The sequence below is a fragment of the Rhipicephalus microplus genome, chromosome 2 (assembly GCF_043290135.1).
Source record: "Rhipicephalus microplus isolate Deutch F79 chromosome 2, USDA_Rmic, whole genome shotgun sequence".
Taxonomy (NCBI): Eukaryota; Metazoa; Arthropoda; class Arachnida; order Ixodida; family Ixodidae; genus Rhipicephalus; species Rhipicephalus microplus.
The window spans coordinates 26945869-26962369 of record NC_134701.1 but is presented as its reverse complement, the minus strand read 5'-3'; the positions used below and the strand labels follow the sequence as shown (position 1 = coordinate 26962369).

Here is a 16501-nt window from a genome sequence, read left to right as displayed (position 1 = left end):
GAAATAGCTGCTGACGCTTAAGAAGCAGTCATTTGCTTGAAGAAGAGTCGATAAAAGTCTATTGTGGACTATTTTTCTTTGAAGTGATCTTCCAGCTGGTGTGCTGAATTTGATGGAAATAAAAGGCGTATTGTTCTTTATTATTTTGATAGTGTTTTGCCATCTGACGGCCGTTTTTCTCTGCGTGGTGGGCTGCTTTGATATTCGATAGTGAGTACATTCTCTCTTGCTGGCTAATTGTCGGTAGAAATAAATATTGCCTATAACGAACTAATGATTATAGTGAAGTAATTACAATTCTCCCTTCAACTTCGTTATAACGAGGTTTGACTATACCTGTGCCAAAGGACTTCTAATATTAAGAGAACATGCTTCAAAACTAAGTTTTTACTGCTGTAATATGCTTCTAATAGCAAGATTACTTGCTCCAAAATGCCCCGAAACTGAAATTTTACTGCTCTATAGTACTGTAAAGCTAATATTTTAATGCTCCAAAAGGCTTCAAACTAAACTTTGACTGCTTCGAAAATTGCTCCTAATCGGCGGCCCCAGTGAGATCACTGAATCATATATTCAATGATATATTTTATTTAGAAATACCGCAGGCTAATACTCTGCCCAAGCAGGAGGGGCATTATAACATAAGAGAGAACAAAACAAAAGAAAACATATACATGCGAATACATTGCAACATGAAATTAACATAATGTACAAAAAAGAAGCACCAATCACCGCTTGACTTCAGCGAAAAATTTCACAAGAAACAGTGGTGTGCCAAAGCATCCATGAAATCATTCGACTCATGAACTTCAACTAGTAGGGAATTCCAGTCCCTCACTGTTCAGGGAAAAAAGCGTTCTTGTGAGCGTTTGTTCTTGTGAAAATCGGCGCGAGCAAATCTTCGTGGGTGTATCTTGTTTTTCTTGTAGTGCGTCTGCAAACCGAAGAGGGCAATGCCATACTATTTTTCGCAGCAAGGCCGTTGTGTAGTTGTATGAGATGATTGATATGTTGGAAACAGTACTATTGTTTTTATAGTCAGTCATTGCGCACAAAAAGAAAAAAAATGTCATCATTTGTACTTGCCAGAAAGCATGAGACTAATAGCTTGTGACTGTGATGTCTTGGATTCAATCTGTATATTGAACAAGCCTTATGTATCTTTCTTTATATATAGCACTTTATTACAAAAAAAAAAATGAAAAGGCTTTCGTATTTGTCATGATGAATAGTGAGCATGAGGCCACTGGTTGGTTGTGTAACAGTTAACGCCCGTGTACTTAAATCTAAACGATTATTAAAGCAACCTAGGTGGTCACAATCCATCTAGGTTTCTACACTATCAGTTTTGGCCTAAAAGACCTAAATTTTACAGTTTTCTTTCTAATTTTCTCTCAAGTCCTCACCAGTCAAGCCACCAAGGGAAATAGGAGTACTTTGGGCATTTTTCAATGACACAGCATTACTTTATCTGATTTGCTTCCGTCGCCTTTCTTGAGAACTACACGCTCGCCGTTTTCCGACCAAGAATGCTGTGTTGGGCTGATAGCTGCACGATCGCGACGAAGGTGTACCGGGCGCGCAGCTGTAACGCGAGGTAACAGCATGAAATAGATGATTACTGATGTGTGATAGAAAGACACCCCAAATATGCCTTTTTGTTAACAGAGCCATAGCTCTCGACGGCAAGGGCACCATAGAATAGACTATTTTGTCGCATCGCGACCTCCTTCAGCGCACTGGCTGCCGACGGCAGTAAACTGATGTTGGCAAAAGAGCGAGATCGTAGCAACAGTGTAACGGATGGTTGATTGCAGGAGACATTGCCGCGCGAGCGCGATGCGTGTACGACCGATTTTCAGAGGCGCTGTCGGGAACGCAGCGGAATTATTCATTAATTTGTTGCACTGCCGTTAGCAATGAAGAACTATATGTAACTGCGCCATTGTAACGTTACGAAAAGTGCATGGCCTTTTCTATATTTGCCATTGCATGGAAAAACACTTCGGCTCATTCACATGACCATATCCACTACCATGAAATCATTTTGGAACTAGGAAAAGAGTATACATGCTGAAGTAGTGACACAGCTGAGGGACGACTCGTCAGGCTTTGACATGCGCGCACATTTGTACGGTGCTTCATTAGCGAAAACTGGCGTGGCTATACATGCAACACATTACCATCTTACGTCAAGCTGAGCGCTGCCATAGCTAGATGTGTGCAGTGTGTCGCCTACTAAGCTCACTCCGTCACCGCCGCACCACGTAACGCATACGCATGCATTTGCCCTTGCATTGAGATATTTTTTTTTCTTCGTGGTCACTGAGCATGGGATCGAGAAAAGGTGTGAAGACTATTTTGTCGAGCCAATGCGGTGGCAGCGAGTTGCCCTCGTTTCCACGAGTGATACGCGCTTGCCGTCCTGTGCATGAGGGCGCGGCAGCAGTTGGCATGGTCTGCATGTTTACATGTTCACAGTGACATATGCGAACGAATATTCGTGAACATCGAATATCCGAGTTGGTTCGAATATTCTAAGTTTTCGAATATGTGGTATCGAATTGAATATGAATATTACAGCTGCAATATTCGACGAATATTTGAATCTCTCAAATATTTGCACACCCCTATCAAAAATGTACTTTCATTTTTTGTTTTCATTTAGACATACTGGTTGGTACATACTGAGTGAGAAACAGCACACAATCTAGGCCTGCTGTTTCTCACTGCCAGGATTCATAGAGTGTTCCTTTGAGTTATATGCAGCATAGAAACATGAGAAACTTTGTGGATATGGATGGCAGGAAACAGTAACAAATTTCTCATACAGTTAAACCTGGATATAACGAAATTGATAAATTTCTGGAAAAATTCGTTATAAAGATAATTTCGTTATATGCCGGTTTGGCCCGAAAATCGAAAAATAAATGCACAAATGAACAAAAGGGGAAATGAAGGCATAGCTAACCAAAAACACCTATTTGACAGTAAAAAAACTGCGTTATTATTGCGATGGCATTTGTATGGACCCTCTCAGCGGGTTTTTGCTATCACTGCCATGTTCCGTAACATGCCCCCGCCCATCGTAACTTTCATGAACGGGTAAATGCGCGCGAGCGCTGTTAAAGCAGAGACCAAAAGAGTCGGCATATCCCATATCGCCTGGAAACTGCACGAGATGACATCTGCCGTCGAATGCTCAAACAAAAAGTAAACCACCCGTCTTATACGAGCACTTCTCCATGGAGCGGCCTTATTTGCTCACACCAGTGTTTTGTATGAGTTCCGCGATATCGGATCCAAAAGAATTGGCTGTAGGCCTTACTTCTTATAACATTCCAATTTTTTGCTATCACGTTTATAGCATTGCATACAACGCACCGTCATGTTGCCAGAACTAATCGTCTAATCGTGAAAGCTACCAGCCTGCGAACTCACGGCGCAAAACGGAAACGCATGATGAGCCGACCTCCGAAATCGGTCGTCAATGTGGTCTCCTAGAGTTTCCATCAGCACCTAATCTGACATTCCCGCAGTGGTGAGAACACGTTTATCTGAAATTAAGAAAAGTCACAGTTCCGCTGCAAGGCTGCTGCAATGAATGTGATAACAAGAAAATAGAATGTAACGCTGAGAATGGCAAGCAGATCAAAACGTTCAGCGCGTTACTCACGCACAAATGATGCATGAAAACAACATGCACAGGACGAAAACAAACTAACGACGTGTACCGCTCGACACTTAACCGGCTGTTTAAGAAAAATAAGGCACAAAACGTAATTACAGGTACAGGTATGAGTGCGAACTAAAAAGTGCCCCAGTTGTTACTTCGCTGTGTTTGAAAAGTGTATTCTTTTTGCCAACGGCACCTGCCAGCGAGCGAAGAGATTTTTGTGCGCTTCGCAACTAAAGGCAATCATTCCTGTCAAAGTCAAAGGCGCGCAATTTTCCTCACCGAAGGATAAGCGCACACACACGCATCTAACCTTCCCCTCAACTCACGGGGCAAAGTACGCATGAGAGATAAGCGCGCGTCAACGCATCGTGACAAGGTGCAGGGTGCTGAGCGCGGGCGGCTTTTTTTTCTTTGTTTCCTGAGTTTATTTACACACACACACACACACACACACACACACACACACACACACACACACACACACACACACACACACACACACACACACACACACACACGCACACGCACGCACGCACGCACGCATGCACGTGCGCGCGCGCGCACACACACACACACACACACACACTGAATGACGGCGGCGGCGGCAAAAAAAAAATCTGCGGAGACTGTCTATGTATTTGTTATCACAATAAGGAAAAAAAAAGCTGAACGTCGTCGGGGCCACAGGATGCGCGCGCAATGAAACTGCACGTGCGCGCGGCTTCAAAAACAAAGAGCGATCGACATAGACACGGATACGGCGGAAAACCATTCAGTAAAGTGCCCTCCATAGGCAACGCAGCCCCACATATGTGACGCTAACTAAAAGCGTGGCACTGCCAACGCGCAAAAGTAGTTTCCCTTTTTTTTGTTTTGATTTAGGTTGAGAGGCTTGGGGGGGGGGGGTAAGCACATTTGTGCATGTGCCCGCGATGCCGAGAATGGCGGCCATACCGTTTCTTGGGGTGCAGGCCCGCCTGTACGCCTGGCGCACACCAGCGCGCAATAACGAGCGCTCGCTCTCCCCTGGTGCGCCAAGCGCGCCGCCGCACTTCGTCGACGGCGGGGCAGCCACAGAAGATGCATGCTCGTACCAAAATGCCAAAATGCGGAGCAAAATTTTTAGATTCTCCATGGAAAAAATTCGTTATGTCAAGGTTGTCTTACACTGTTACTTTGTTACATAGAGGTTGCAAATACATGTGCTTCTATGTAGTGATGGTGTGGAATTGAAAAACTTCCTTATATTAAGGAATTTATAATACGGAGGCTCGTTGTAAGCAGGTTTAACTGTATTTGATTGACAAAAGTTGTTTGCAATGAATTGCGTTGTGTCCAGCAGCTGTAAAGCTACAAGGAAATCCATGCAGCTTTCTCTTGAAAAGCTTCTTAATTGCTTAAAAACATTCCTCACACTGCCACTTGCTAGCTTCCTGGTTAGCTAAATTGATGAGTTATTGCCGCAAAAGTTAACTGAATGCTTAACTGAAAAGCTGTACTTACGAGCATGAGTTTTCTTGTAGGTTTGTGCCACAGATGCTCCAGTCAGTGTGACGTGAAACAAAGTTACCTGACTGGGCATGCTAGAATTTCATGAAAGGATAAAGTTTTTTGGCCAGTGTCACTTTGGTAACCTGCATAGTGCCACTGTGCAGTTCTTGCCATTGTGCCAGCGTTACTATGTACGGCCACAACCAGCTCACCTGACTGTTCTGCGTCTGTTGCTGTGCTCTTGAGAGAATGGAAATGCACCCAGATGGGTGGATTACTTTCACCATGATCGATGTCGTGTGTGCAGCTGCTCATGGACATGGAGGCTCCCCTGCAGCAGCTGTTGGAGCCAGGCTGGACGCAGCTGTTGTCCTCACTGGCTGAGAAAAGCCTGCCCCTGCCTGGTTGCTATCTCTTATTGGTACTCTTTTTTTATTTTTCTCTTACCTTTTTCATCCAATAAGACCAAATTTTTAACTCTGGAAGCACTTGAAGCACCATTTATCTGTTAGCTTTTGAAGAAATTTCGTCAGCTTAGTCTAGGCTGTTGCCTTGCATGTAGTGGCTAAAACCACCCTCGGTACAAATGATCATAAACTTTGACTTGACACAAAAACTGGTAATGCATCTTCATTTCTGTGTTTACATAAATGAAGATGGCTTTTGTGGTGGGGATTCAGTTGTCAGAGCTACTTTGTGTGGGGACTTAGCATCCATCAGAGAAAACTCTTAGATAGGCAGAACTTTGAATGATAATGCTGAAGATCGTAGCCTGGCCTGTCACCGGCTTCACCGTGTGATGAGCGTACACATGGTTGTGCACCATCTCCTGAAAAGCCACAACCTAGTTGGAAAAGGTGCATACACAATATTTATCTGTACATGCGTGTACATGAAGGGCAGCACTACTTATCAGTAGATGCATAGGAGAGCAAGCAACATTTGCACAAGGCTTTTCCTGTATGTAGCTGTGCTGCAGAGGGCAGAACCAGTCTGAACCTTCATTTCTGCCAACGTTACTAGAATAAACTCAGTTTGAAAGCTCTGCCGGAGAGGCGGGCTGCATGGGCGTCATGAGAACTATCGTATTTACTCGCATAAACCTCGCAATTTTTTTGCCGGAAAACTGATGCAAAGTTGGCGGGTGCGAGAATGACGCGGGGGAAACTTTCCACGAAAACGTACAGAGCAAAAAAGAAAACGAACTGGCCGCAAATCGGGATTTTTACACCAGCAACTTACAGCAAGCTTTAAGAAGTATTAATTAGAACTTACCTCAACAATAAAAGCAGAGGTTCAACACAAGGCAAGATTTATTTGAGACACAAAAAGTGCAAGCAAATAGTCGAGAATTAGAATACCATACGCAAAGCTTGTGGGCGTTGCGGGCGTAACGATAGCGTTCGTCGCTCAACAGGAGCCCTCAAAAGGTAAGCGTATGACGTCAGTATTGGGCTGATGGCTATTTAACAGAATCGTCCGCAGTTTCCTTCTGAAGAAATAAGTTTATCATCAATCGCAGTTTTAGGCCCATGGCAGGCCCAACGCGTCTTCGTGGCTTTCAGCTGCCGTCACCAGTAGCGAACACAAAACTCATAGACTCCGAAAGGCCTACCGGCAGTCCTGTTGCCGTCGTTTAGTGCATGATCTATCACTTGCAACCTGAAGCAGCCGTGTAGCTTCAGTATCACCCCATAACGTGCCAAGATTATCGACACAGCATACAAAACACGCCGCAACGTGCACTGACCACTTCGGCTTGGCTTAGATTGGATTGAATGTGTGTGCAATAGTATGCTCGATGCTCAAGAGATGGCGCCAGATGGCATGCACTATCATCATCAGTGGCTGGAACGTGCAGACAACATTATTGCGGCAGTTTTCGGGTGTGGGATAATTACTCGAGGAAAAAAAAAAGAAATCGTATTTTTCTTGGGCAATGTGGGGGGGTGCGAGAATTATGTGAGTGCGAGGATTACGTGAGTAAATACGGTAGTGGCGCTGCAGCACGATAATGCTCCAGCGATGCGGCGGGCACGTGTTGTGATTGACGGCAGCGACATGCAAGCGTCTACAGCGAATGGTGCACTGCATTCCCACGTCACTTCTTGGGCTGTTTTTGGCATTGCGTAGTTTCTTGTAGGAAAACGCGTTTGTCATGTATGAGGCATAGCGAAGGGGAGGATGTTTATCTACATTGAGGTACATGGACTAGTTTTGCGCCAGGTTCCAACAGCAGAGACCGCAATGACAACTCCACTTCACGCAACTTGTTCGTTTGCTTGTTTAATAATAATTTATTTTCTTTGTAAGCACGGTTACACAGTGACATGGGCTAATATAAAAGCTGCTATAAGCAGCTTGAAAAAGTCATATATGGAGCCTGCGATCTCCTTTGCCCAGCAGTGACGGACTAGCAGAGGAACAATCGTAAGCAAATTGGCTGTCTAGCCTTGTAGTGCAAAAAAAAAATTTAATTTCATTTATTATAGTATTATTGTTATTTTATTAATATTATTATTAATATTATTATTACTAGTACATGCAGTAGCAATTGGCAGATACGGCAGTGGTGACGCTGTGGAGTATTATGTATGTTGTGTGACAGCAATTACACAATTTCAAACACAACAATTGCAAAACTTGGAGGACACTTGAGCTTCGCTTTCAAGAGTACACCGCAATAGCGTAACTGGACCCTGTTCGAATCACCTTTTCAATTACTAGCCTAGCTTCGGTCTCTGTGTATGCCTCAACCGTGCCATGAGGGAACAAACAACTCTGCGTGCAACACTGGCTGTTTCAAACTATCATAGTGCCCACTGTGCCATAATTGTTCCTTTTGCGAATCGGCAAAGGGGCCTTTACGCGTGCGCAAAGCAACACGCAATCATAAGTTTGAGCGTCCTGTAATGGCTGAGCCTTTCCAACACCCACTCATTGCGTATTTCACATGTTTCAACGCCTAGCACGATTCTACGCTTCTATTACTTACTATTGTGCGGATTGAAAAAATTTCTTTGACTACATGAACAAAAGAACTGTAAACATAACGCCTCACTTTTTTGGCCGGATACAATAATAATGAGACTTTCTACTACATGAAATTCATATGTTTTTTTTCCCGAATCAATTTCGACCGTTGACATGCCTCTGTGGTATAACTTCTGATTGCCACGCAAAGAGCCTGGTTTTGATTTTCACTCGTACTAAAGTTTTTGCTACTTATTTTATTGACAGGTTTCTGATTTTTTGTTTTTGTCACAAACAAGATGATATTTTTTCGCTTGCAACTGGAGACGCTGACAGCGACGCTGACACTGGAATTTCTGTGAAACCAGCTTGTTAAGGCTATCACGTTCAAATAATAACCAAAGTTTTGCGTCGAAGGTCCCCAAGAAAGACTATCGTCTTTAAAAGAGCTGCAAAGCTACCTTGGCCTCATCAATTTCTACTGGAGGTTCCTGCCCAACGTGTCTGCGCATCTGAAGCTAGTGCACATTCTGCTTCAAGATGGCCAGCATTGGACGTGGAAAAAGGAACAGGACATGGCCTTTGAGCACAGTAAACAACTAATCACGTAGGCAACGGTGCTGGTGCACTTCGAGTACCATCCTCATTATCAGTGTAACGATCTGCCCTGAAGACCGTGATACCGGCGACGAGTTCAGGCAACGAGTCGACTCCTGCCATCGAGAGCGGCAAAATAACGCCCCACTCATCTGACACCAAGCCGCTGTTCGGAAGGCTCGAGCCATTCGAGGAAGACTGGTCCGCATGGCCCATCTATGAAAAGCAAGTTCACGTACTTTTCTGCGCTGACAGGCCCAAGGAGAAACAACGGGATATTTTTCTGGCATGTTGCGGAACCCAAGTCTTCAGTCTCCTGCTCAACCTCCTAATACCTGCTACACCGCATACCAAGACGCTCAGCGAGTTGCTCATTAGACTGCGCTCGTACTTCAGTCCAGCGTCATTCACGGTAATGGGGCGTTTCCGCTTCAACAACCGGATCTGCCGGGAAGGGGAGAGTCTCGGGCAGTTGGTCACTGCACTACAAGATTGGGCGAGTACCTGCGCTTTCGGGGACCAGCTGGACTCGCTGCTACGGGACTGTTTCGTCTGCGGCATAAACAACCTCACCATGCAGACACCTCTCCTGGAACTTCCCGACCCTTCACTGGACGACGTGATGAAAGCAGCGCTTGTGATGGAGGTGGTGATCAAAGGCGCCAGCAAGATTGCGCGTGTGGCATCAATGGAAGCAGTGTAGTGCCACCTTCACCATAATCATTTCTTGATCATCGCGCCATGCCTCTTGCGCAGCTGATGATAGCTCGAGCTGCGCGAGGCTTTTGGCAGTGGCGGTCACGCATTTCGGCAGTGGCAGTCACGGCGTCTAGAAGCCCATTCCACTAAACAACATTCTTCGTTTACGCGGGTGCTTCACTTGCACTGATTGTGACGGTTACCTGCTATCGACAATCGTGGCTATTGAGGATTTCCTCTGGATCCTCAACACGTCTGCTAGAAATAACCAGTGAATAAACGTCACCACCTTCTCAAGACAATCAACTGAAAACAGCTCTGTGCCATCACAGACCACCAAGACATCTACCGGAGACCCTACATAAGCTTGACATCGTTTGGCTCTGATCGCATTTTGGCAGTGGCGGTCACAGTGGCTGGAAGTCCATTCCACTAAACAACATTCTTCGTTTACGCAGGTTGGTTGAGCACTGCTTTGTATTATCAGTTTTCTTTTCTGTTGCCGTGGTCGCTGCTGCCAATAGTTCAACAGTTTTTGCATGATGCCCTCTAATGCAGAATTGGCGCGTGAAGTGCAACAGCTTCGCACTGAGATCTCACAGCTTCGTGAAAGTGTGTCAGTCATGAATGCTTTCTACGAGGAAATGAAAAGGAAACAAAAGTCTCTCACTGCTGAAAACAAGTCCCTACAGAAACTTAATGATCAACTGACTGCTAAAATAACTGACATAGAACAGCGTTCACGAATAAACAACATCGAGATAAAGGGTGTGCCCTCTAAGAAAGGTGAAGACTGCACCACTATTCTTCAAAAAATGGGCTATGTAATCGGATGTCCTGTATGTCCCGCTGATATCGATACAATTCACCGTGCGCCTGCGAAAAAGGACACAAACATAATAGCTAGATTCTGTTTTCGGAACTAGAAAAAAAACGAATTTCTGAGTAAAGCACGCAAGGCTCGCCTAACAACCCAGACACTCGGCTTTCCTCAGTCAGAAAGTGCAAATGTATACATAAATGACCATCTGACGCCTGAGAACAAGAGACTGTTCGCACAAGCGCTCTCCCTGAAAAGGGAAAAACACTGGATATTTCTATGAGTTGACAATAGTCGTATCAAGGCACGAAAAACTGAGGATAGAAGAGTCCACATTATCGCCAACATTCAGCACCTGTCTGTTATTACGGAATAGTCATTAGTTATCGACCGAATGGCAGTTATCAAACTAACATGGCATTGAACGATTATGTGTCACTAGATAAATTAAGCGCATTATTCTCGATGTGTAAAAATAGCACAAAGTTCATTCATTTTAATGCACAATCGGCACGTAATAAGGTAGATCAAATAATCGCTTTCTTGACAACTATCTGTTCTGAACCTGAATATCCTATGATAACTGAGACATAGTACCGAAATGAAATGGAAGTTTTGGTGATACCTGGCTATGCAACTTATTTTTTGAACCGTGCCAGAAAAATGGGTGGTGGGGTGTTGTTGATGGCTAAGAATTCCATAAAATGTTATTTGATTCAAGAATTTTCCTGCATCACTGATGATTATGAAGTTCTGACTGTACAATGTGACCATTCCATTATTGGTGTTTTATATTGCCCTCCCAGTGGCAATAAGACAAATTTCCTAGAATTCTTAGATTCTTATTTAGGTTGGGCTGGTGGCACTGGTTGTAAGCTAGTCCTTGCAGGTGATTTAAATATCGACCTTGCTAAATCATCACAGTCGCAGTTTGAGCTGTGTCACATAATTGAATCCAATGACTTTGCTAACGTTATCACCACTCCGACTCGTATTGAACAAAACAACGCTACATTACTCGACGTGTTCATTACTAACATAGAAGCTACAAACTCTTTATTTGGCGTACTGAGTGCACCCATTAGTGACCATCTTTTCATATTTATGGTTACGAACGAGACAGCGTGTCATTCTCAGTCACAACTAAAACAATCAATAGTTCTTCAAAATATTAATGAGCACACATTATCCGCATTTCGCAGACAGATATCGTTGACTGATTGGTCAGACGTTATTTGTGAACAGGAACCTGATCGTGCCTACAACTGTTTCCATGAAAAACATAAAAATTTATAAGCAATGCTTTCCGTACAAAGAAAAGAGGCCTGCGCGCAGAGCTAAGAAACCTTGGGTTACTAAATATTGCATCAAAAAAATAAAATTTAAAAATAAGCTATTCGAACACTTTTTGAAAAGTAAGAATGAAGAGACTCTAAAACGTTTCAGAGACCAAAGAAACAAAGTTAACAGTATGCTGCGCAACGAAAAGCGAAAGTACCTAAACAGCACCTTGAAGTAATGAACAAATTGGAGCTAGCTTGGTCAAGAGTGAATGAGTTCTTTGGCCATAATGGTAACAACTTTCGGCACACTGAGCTTGTGGTGAACGGTGACACTATTCGCAATGCTGATTTAGCTAACGTGTTCAATGACTATTTTGTGTCCTTAACAGAAAAAGCGCACAAGACAGATTGTACTACATATTTATCAGACAGTACTCCTGAGTGCGCGTTTTTGGCGCCGACAGTAGCCAGCGAAATTGCCCACGTTTTCTCGTCTGTAAAGAACAGCACATGTTGTGACGTATATGATATTCAGATTAGACCCATTAAACACGTGCTGGACCTCATTGCTGAATTATTAGAACATATCTTCAACATGGTACTTTCAACTGGAATCTTTCCACAGAAACTGCAAGTGGCAAAAGTAATCATGTTGTACAAGGCAGGGGATAAGAACTCGCTTAACAACTACCGGCCTATATCTATACTACCAGTAATATCAAAAGGTTTAGAAAAACTGATTCACAAATGTATGATTTCCTTGCCCCGCCGCGGTGGTCTAAGTGGCTAAGGTACTCGGCTGCTGACCCGCAGGGCGCGGGTTCGAATCCCGGCTGCGGCGGCTGCATTTACGATGGAGGCGGAAATGTTGTAGGCCCGTGTGCTCAGATTTGGGTGCACGTTAAAGAACCCCAGGTGGTCTAAATTTCCGGAGCCCTCCACTACGGCGTCTCTCATAATCATATTGTGGTTTTGGGACGTTAAACCCCACATATCAATCAATCAATCAAATGTATGATTTCTTTTTTAGATAAACACCATATCATCACTTCATCACAATTTGGATTCATGAAAGGCCGCACAACTGAGCATGCTCTCCTAGCACAGAAGGAATTCATATTAGATGCTTTTGAACGTCAATTACACACACTAGGTATCTTTATAGATTACTCAAAGGCGTTCGATACCATAAATCATGTCACACTTTTACAGAAATGCAATCACTACGGCTTCCGAGGTGTCTTTCTGAAATTAATTGAATGTTACTTGAAGTATCGTCAGCAGATGGTGGTCATCAACGATCACACCTCCAATTTACAAGCAATTTCAACAGGTGTCCCCCAAGGCAGTATCCTGGGACCCCTTTTATTCTGCCTATATATTAATGATATCGTAAATATTGATGCATCTGTAAAGTATGTTATATACGCAGATGACACAACCTTACTTCTCACTGCTCAACACTATAAAGATTTAATCAATGACGTGAACCAGGTATTATTCAAGCTAGCGTCCTGGACATGCAATAATTCTTTAAAATTAAACTCTTCGAAAACGAGAGCTGTTTGCTTTAGGCCTAGAAATAAACCACCACCTTTGCATGCCCTGTTAATGCTCGGCACCTCGGAACTTCAGATAGTACCAAGTGTTAAATGTCTAGGTGTAATCTTTTATGAACATATGTCATGGAATTCCCACATTGAAAAGCTGTCTTCAAGTTTATACAGAATAACTGGAATCTTGTCTAGGGTGCGTTTCCTACTTCCTAAAAAAGTTACACTTCTCATCTACAAATCGTTGTTCTTATCACACATAAATTATTGTCATCTGGTTTGGGGCACAATAACATTAACGAACATTCACAAATTACATGTCATACAGAAAAGGGCAGTTCGCGCCATTGCAGATGTTCCGTATGGAAGTCACACGTCACCGCTTTTTGAAGAAATGAACTTATTAACCCTACCAGATTATTATCCAAGTCTTATAAAACGCTATTACGCGGGACTGAAAAGTGATAACATTTTGGGCACACTTGCTCATATAACGTATCTATATGGGAGGTAAACCGGCGCACCCTCTTTTATAACATTAGTCATGTTCACACGTGGTTTCTTCCACACACGCGCACGAACTACGGCAAGGACATGCTGCACTTTCTATTGCCGTTCCATCTGAATCAACTAACACTGTAAAAATATTGCTAAAGATGCGTTTTTGTCCTACCTGTGTAATACCATTGTATTGTTTTTTTCATTTGTACACTCTCATTGATTTTTTATGTGATTATCAAAATTGAAGTTGGTACATTGTTGTAAAAGTTTATTTTTCGATCTGTTTCACTTGCATTTTCTCTCTATATATGTTTATATGTAAATATTTATGCATTCTTTTACAGTACTATTATGCATTCTTTTACAGATCGAATTGAGCGACATAGTTGTCTGATTTATTCTATACTATAATGTACACTCGCCTATCCCTGCCAGTTTGCACAGTGTCGTGGTCCTAGTCAAGCCCGTGAAGAGGCTTTTTGACCCCGGCCCTCAGCATCCCAAATGATGGTATGTTGGAAATAAAAATTTCAAAGTTCAAAGAACAAGCTAGCGCACTTGGCGTGTCGAACGCTGACAGCACCGCGGCTCCGCTTCTGGCATGGAATTAAGTGGCCAGATTGGCACAGCCCCGTCGGCCGCCTTCGATACCGTTTCACCTCTCTCTTCTCTCGCCGCTAAAGTGGTGACCCGGAGAACACGCCCTTTGCCAAACGGCCCGCTGCCGTGCTTCCGCAACTCTGCCCTCCAGTTCCGTCGTTTCACCTGGTCTACCCCCGAGCATGGTTTATATGGCTCGATGCCATTCTCGCGGTCAATGGCATCAAGGCACAGCCGATGATGCACGCTGTCCTGCTGGACGTCCTCTTGGTTGAGCTGCGTCATCTAGCTGCCGAGTCGTCCTCCAGCCCGCGACCCTTCGACGACCTCTGCGCTGCGGTGCTCGCCTGCTATGGTGAAACCTACCGCCCGCTTCCGAGGAGCCGCGAGTTTCAGGTTTGCCCTCCGCCTCAGCGAGTGGTACCAGACGACCCGTAGCCCTACCTCGACCAAGACTTCACGTCCCTGGCGACATCTCCTACAACCTCTCATCCGGCCACTAGCGACACGAGTCCCATGCCCGAGTGCCCATCCGACGAGGCACAGGACATTCGTTCTGCATGCGACCAGTCAGCCACGAGGTACGCTTTTTCAACGTCTTCGACCGACGATACTGTAGGCATGCTCGCCACCCGCTCATCTTGGCCGACCTCAAAGGCCCTCAACACCTCTGACGCGTCAGGCTCCACGACAGCAATAACACCGAACGCCCCGTAGTCTACCACGAGTACGGGCATTATCACGCCCGCTATTCACCTCCCAGTCGCGGAACCTTTACCATTCCCGATATTCGAAGGGGATTCTCTACCAGCCTCAACGCTCTGCGGGTCCTGCCAGCAACGATCAGCATCGTCCTCGCAGTCTCCCACAGCCGAAGTTAAAGCCACCAGCCATCAACCACGGCCAAACTTCCAATATGCGACTATGACTGACTGATGCGCTTGAGGACGACGTGCCTGGTCCGCTTCCGACAGGGCTCACCAAGCATACACGCCTGCGGCGGAGCAATCTAGGGGACGTTGGCTAGAGGCAGCCACCAATTATGCAGACCTACATGCCAACGCTGATGCGCCGGCTACCACAGGTCATTACACGAGCACAGGTGTGCCATCCAACCCTCCGGCCGAGCCCACGCTGACTGGGTTCCACCACCACCATTCCCCGGAGCCTTTGATGCCAAATGGCAACAAACAGACGCGTGTCCACGACGCCGGCTCGTGTGTCACAACCGCGACGACGCTCATACCTCATACATGTCTACCACCCGTGACCCTAAGTCGACGACGACAACGTGCTTGGCGTCACACATTGTGGCACCTTTTGAGCTGCCCTGCTACGCAGCCACGAGTTGCAGTCATGGCCCTGAAGGCGGCACAAGCGCCTACTCGGCCTGTCCGACGCAATGTCTCACCACTTGCCATTTACCTGACTACCCACCGTGCACGTGGCGCCGTTGTTCGGACACATTCCCGCGTCTGTCGGCACGTCTATTCATACCGGCACATCGGACGCTGCACTACTTTGAGCTCTGTGTTGCGTCGACCCCAACGTCAAAACACGCACTGTCGACCCTCTGCCGACGTTAGCGGCATGACCTCGCGACACACGGTCCATTCTCGGTCTGTCCGACCAGGTCATCGTGAGACCCACTTGTCTGTGACTACAGCGATCCGGCGCTTCCTTCTTCGTCCCTTGCGCTTCTCCCAAAGTCACCCAGGGGAGACCCGCTGCTTACCGATGGCGCATCAACGTTGACAACCTGGACTTCCCAAAGGGACACTTTCTGGATTGTGGTTCATGTATATAGCATTTGTCGCTCTCTTTTTTCATATGCCTTCAAATCTTGCCAAGCGCTAGAGAGGGAGCCCTGTAGTGCCATCATCACCATCATCATTTTTTGATCACCGCGCCGCGCCTCTCGCACAGCTGATGCTAGCTTGAGCTGCGCGAGCATGAGAACAAGCTAGCGCACTTGGCGTGTCGGACGCTGACAGCCACTGCGGCTCCTTCTGACGTGGAATTAAGTGGCGAAATCGCGGTCGGCGGCCTTCGACGCCGTCTCACGTCTCTTTTCTCTCGCCGCTAAAGCAGTCTACGAGTTTGCGCGTGCAGTGTCATCGGAAGCAGCGGTCAACAAAACAGTGGCAAGGGGGGTGGATGCAGCCGCTATGGTGACGCTCATTACCTCTCACAGTGCCAGTTCGTTCATTTTCAGTGCTTCACGTGCGGCAAAACTTGGCACCTTGCACGAGTATGGCACCTTGCACGAGTATGCCGAACAGGGAAGCAGAACAGCGGACCGCAG

The 16501-nt window shown here is 45.5% G+C and overlaps 1 protein-coding gene across 6 annotated transcripts in view; it reads left to right on the top strand.

The window, feature by feature from the left end:
- Positions 1-16501, top strand: part of LOC119169167 (DENN domain-containing protein 2D) — a 647735-nt gene that overhangs the window by 252019 nt on the left and 379215 nt on the right. For all 6 annotated transcript variants that reach the window (XM_037420269.2, XM_075886337.1, XM_037420270.2 and 3 more), the window contains one exon: positions 5478-5591. In XM_037420269.2, coding sequence (XP_037276166.1) covers positions 5478-5591 — 114 coding nt within the window. The remainder of the gene's footprint in view (positions 1-5477; positions 5592-16501) is intronic.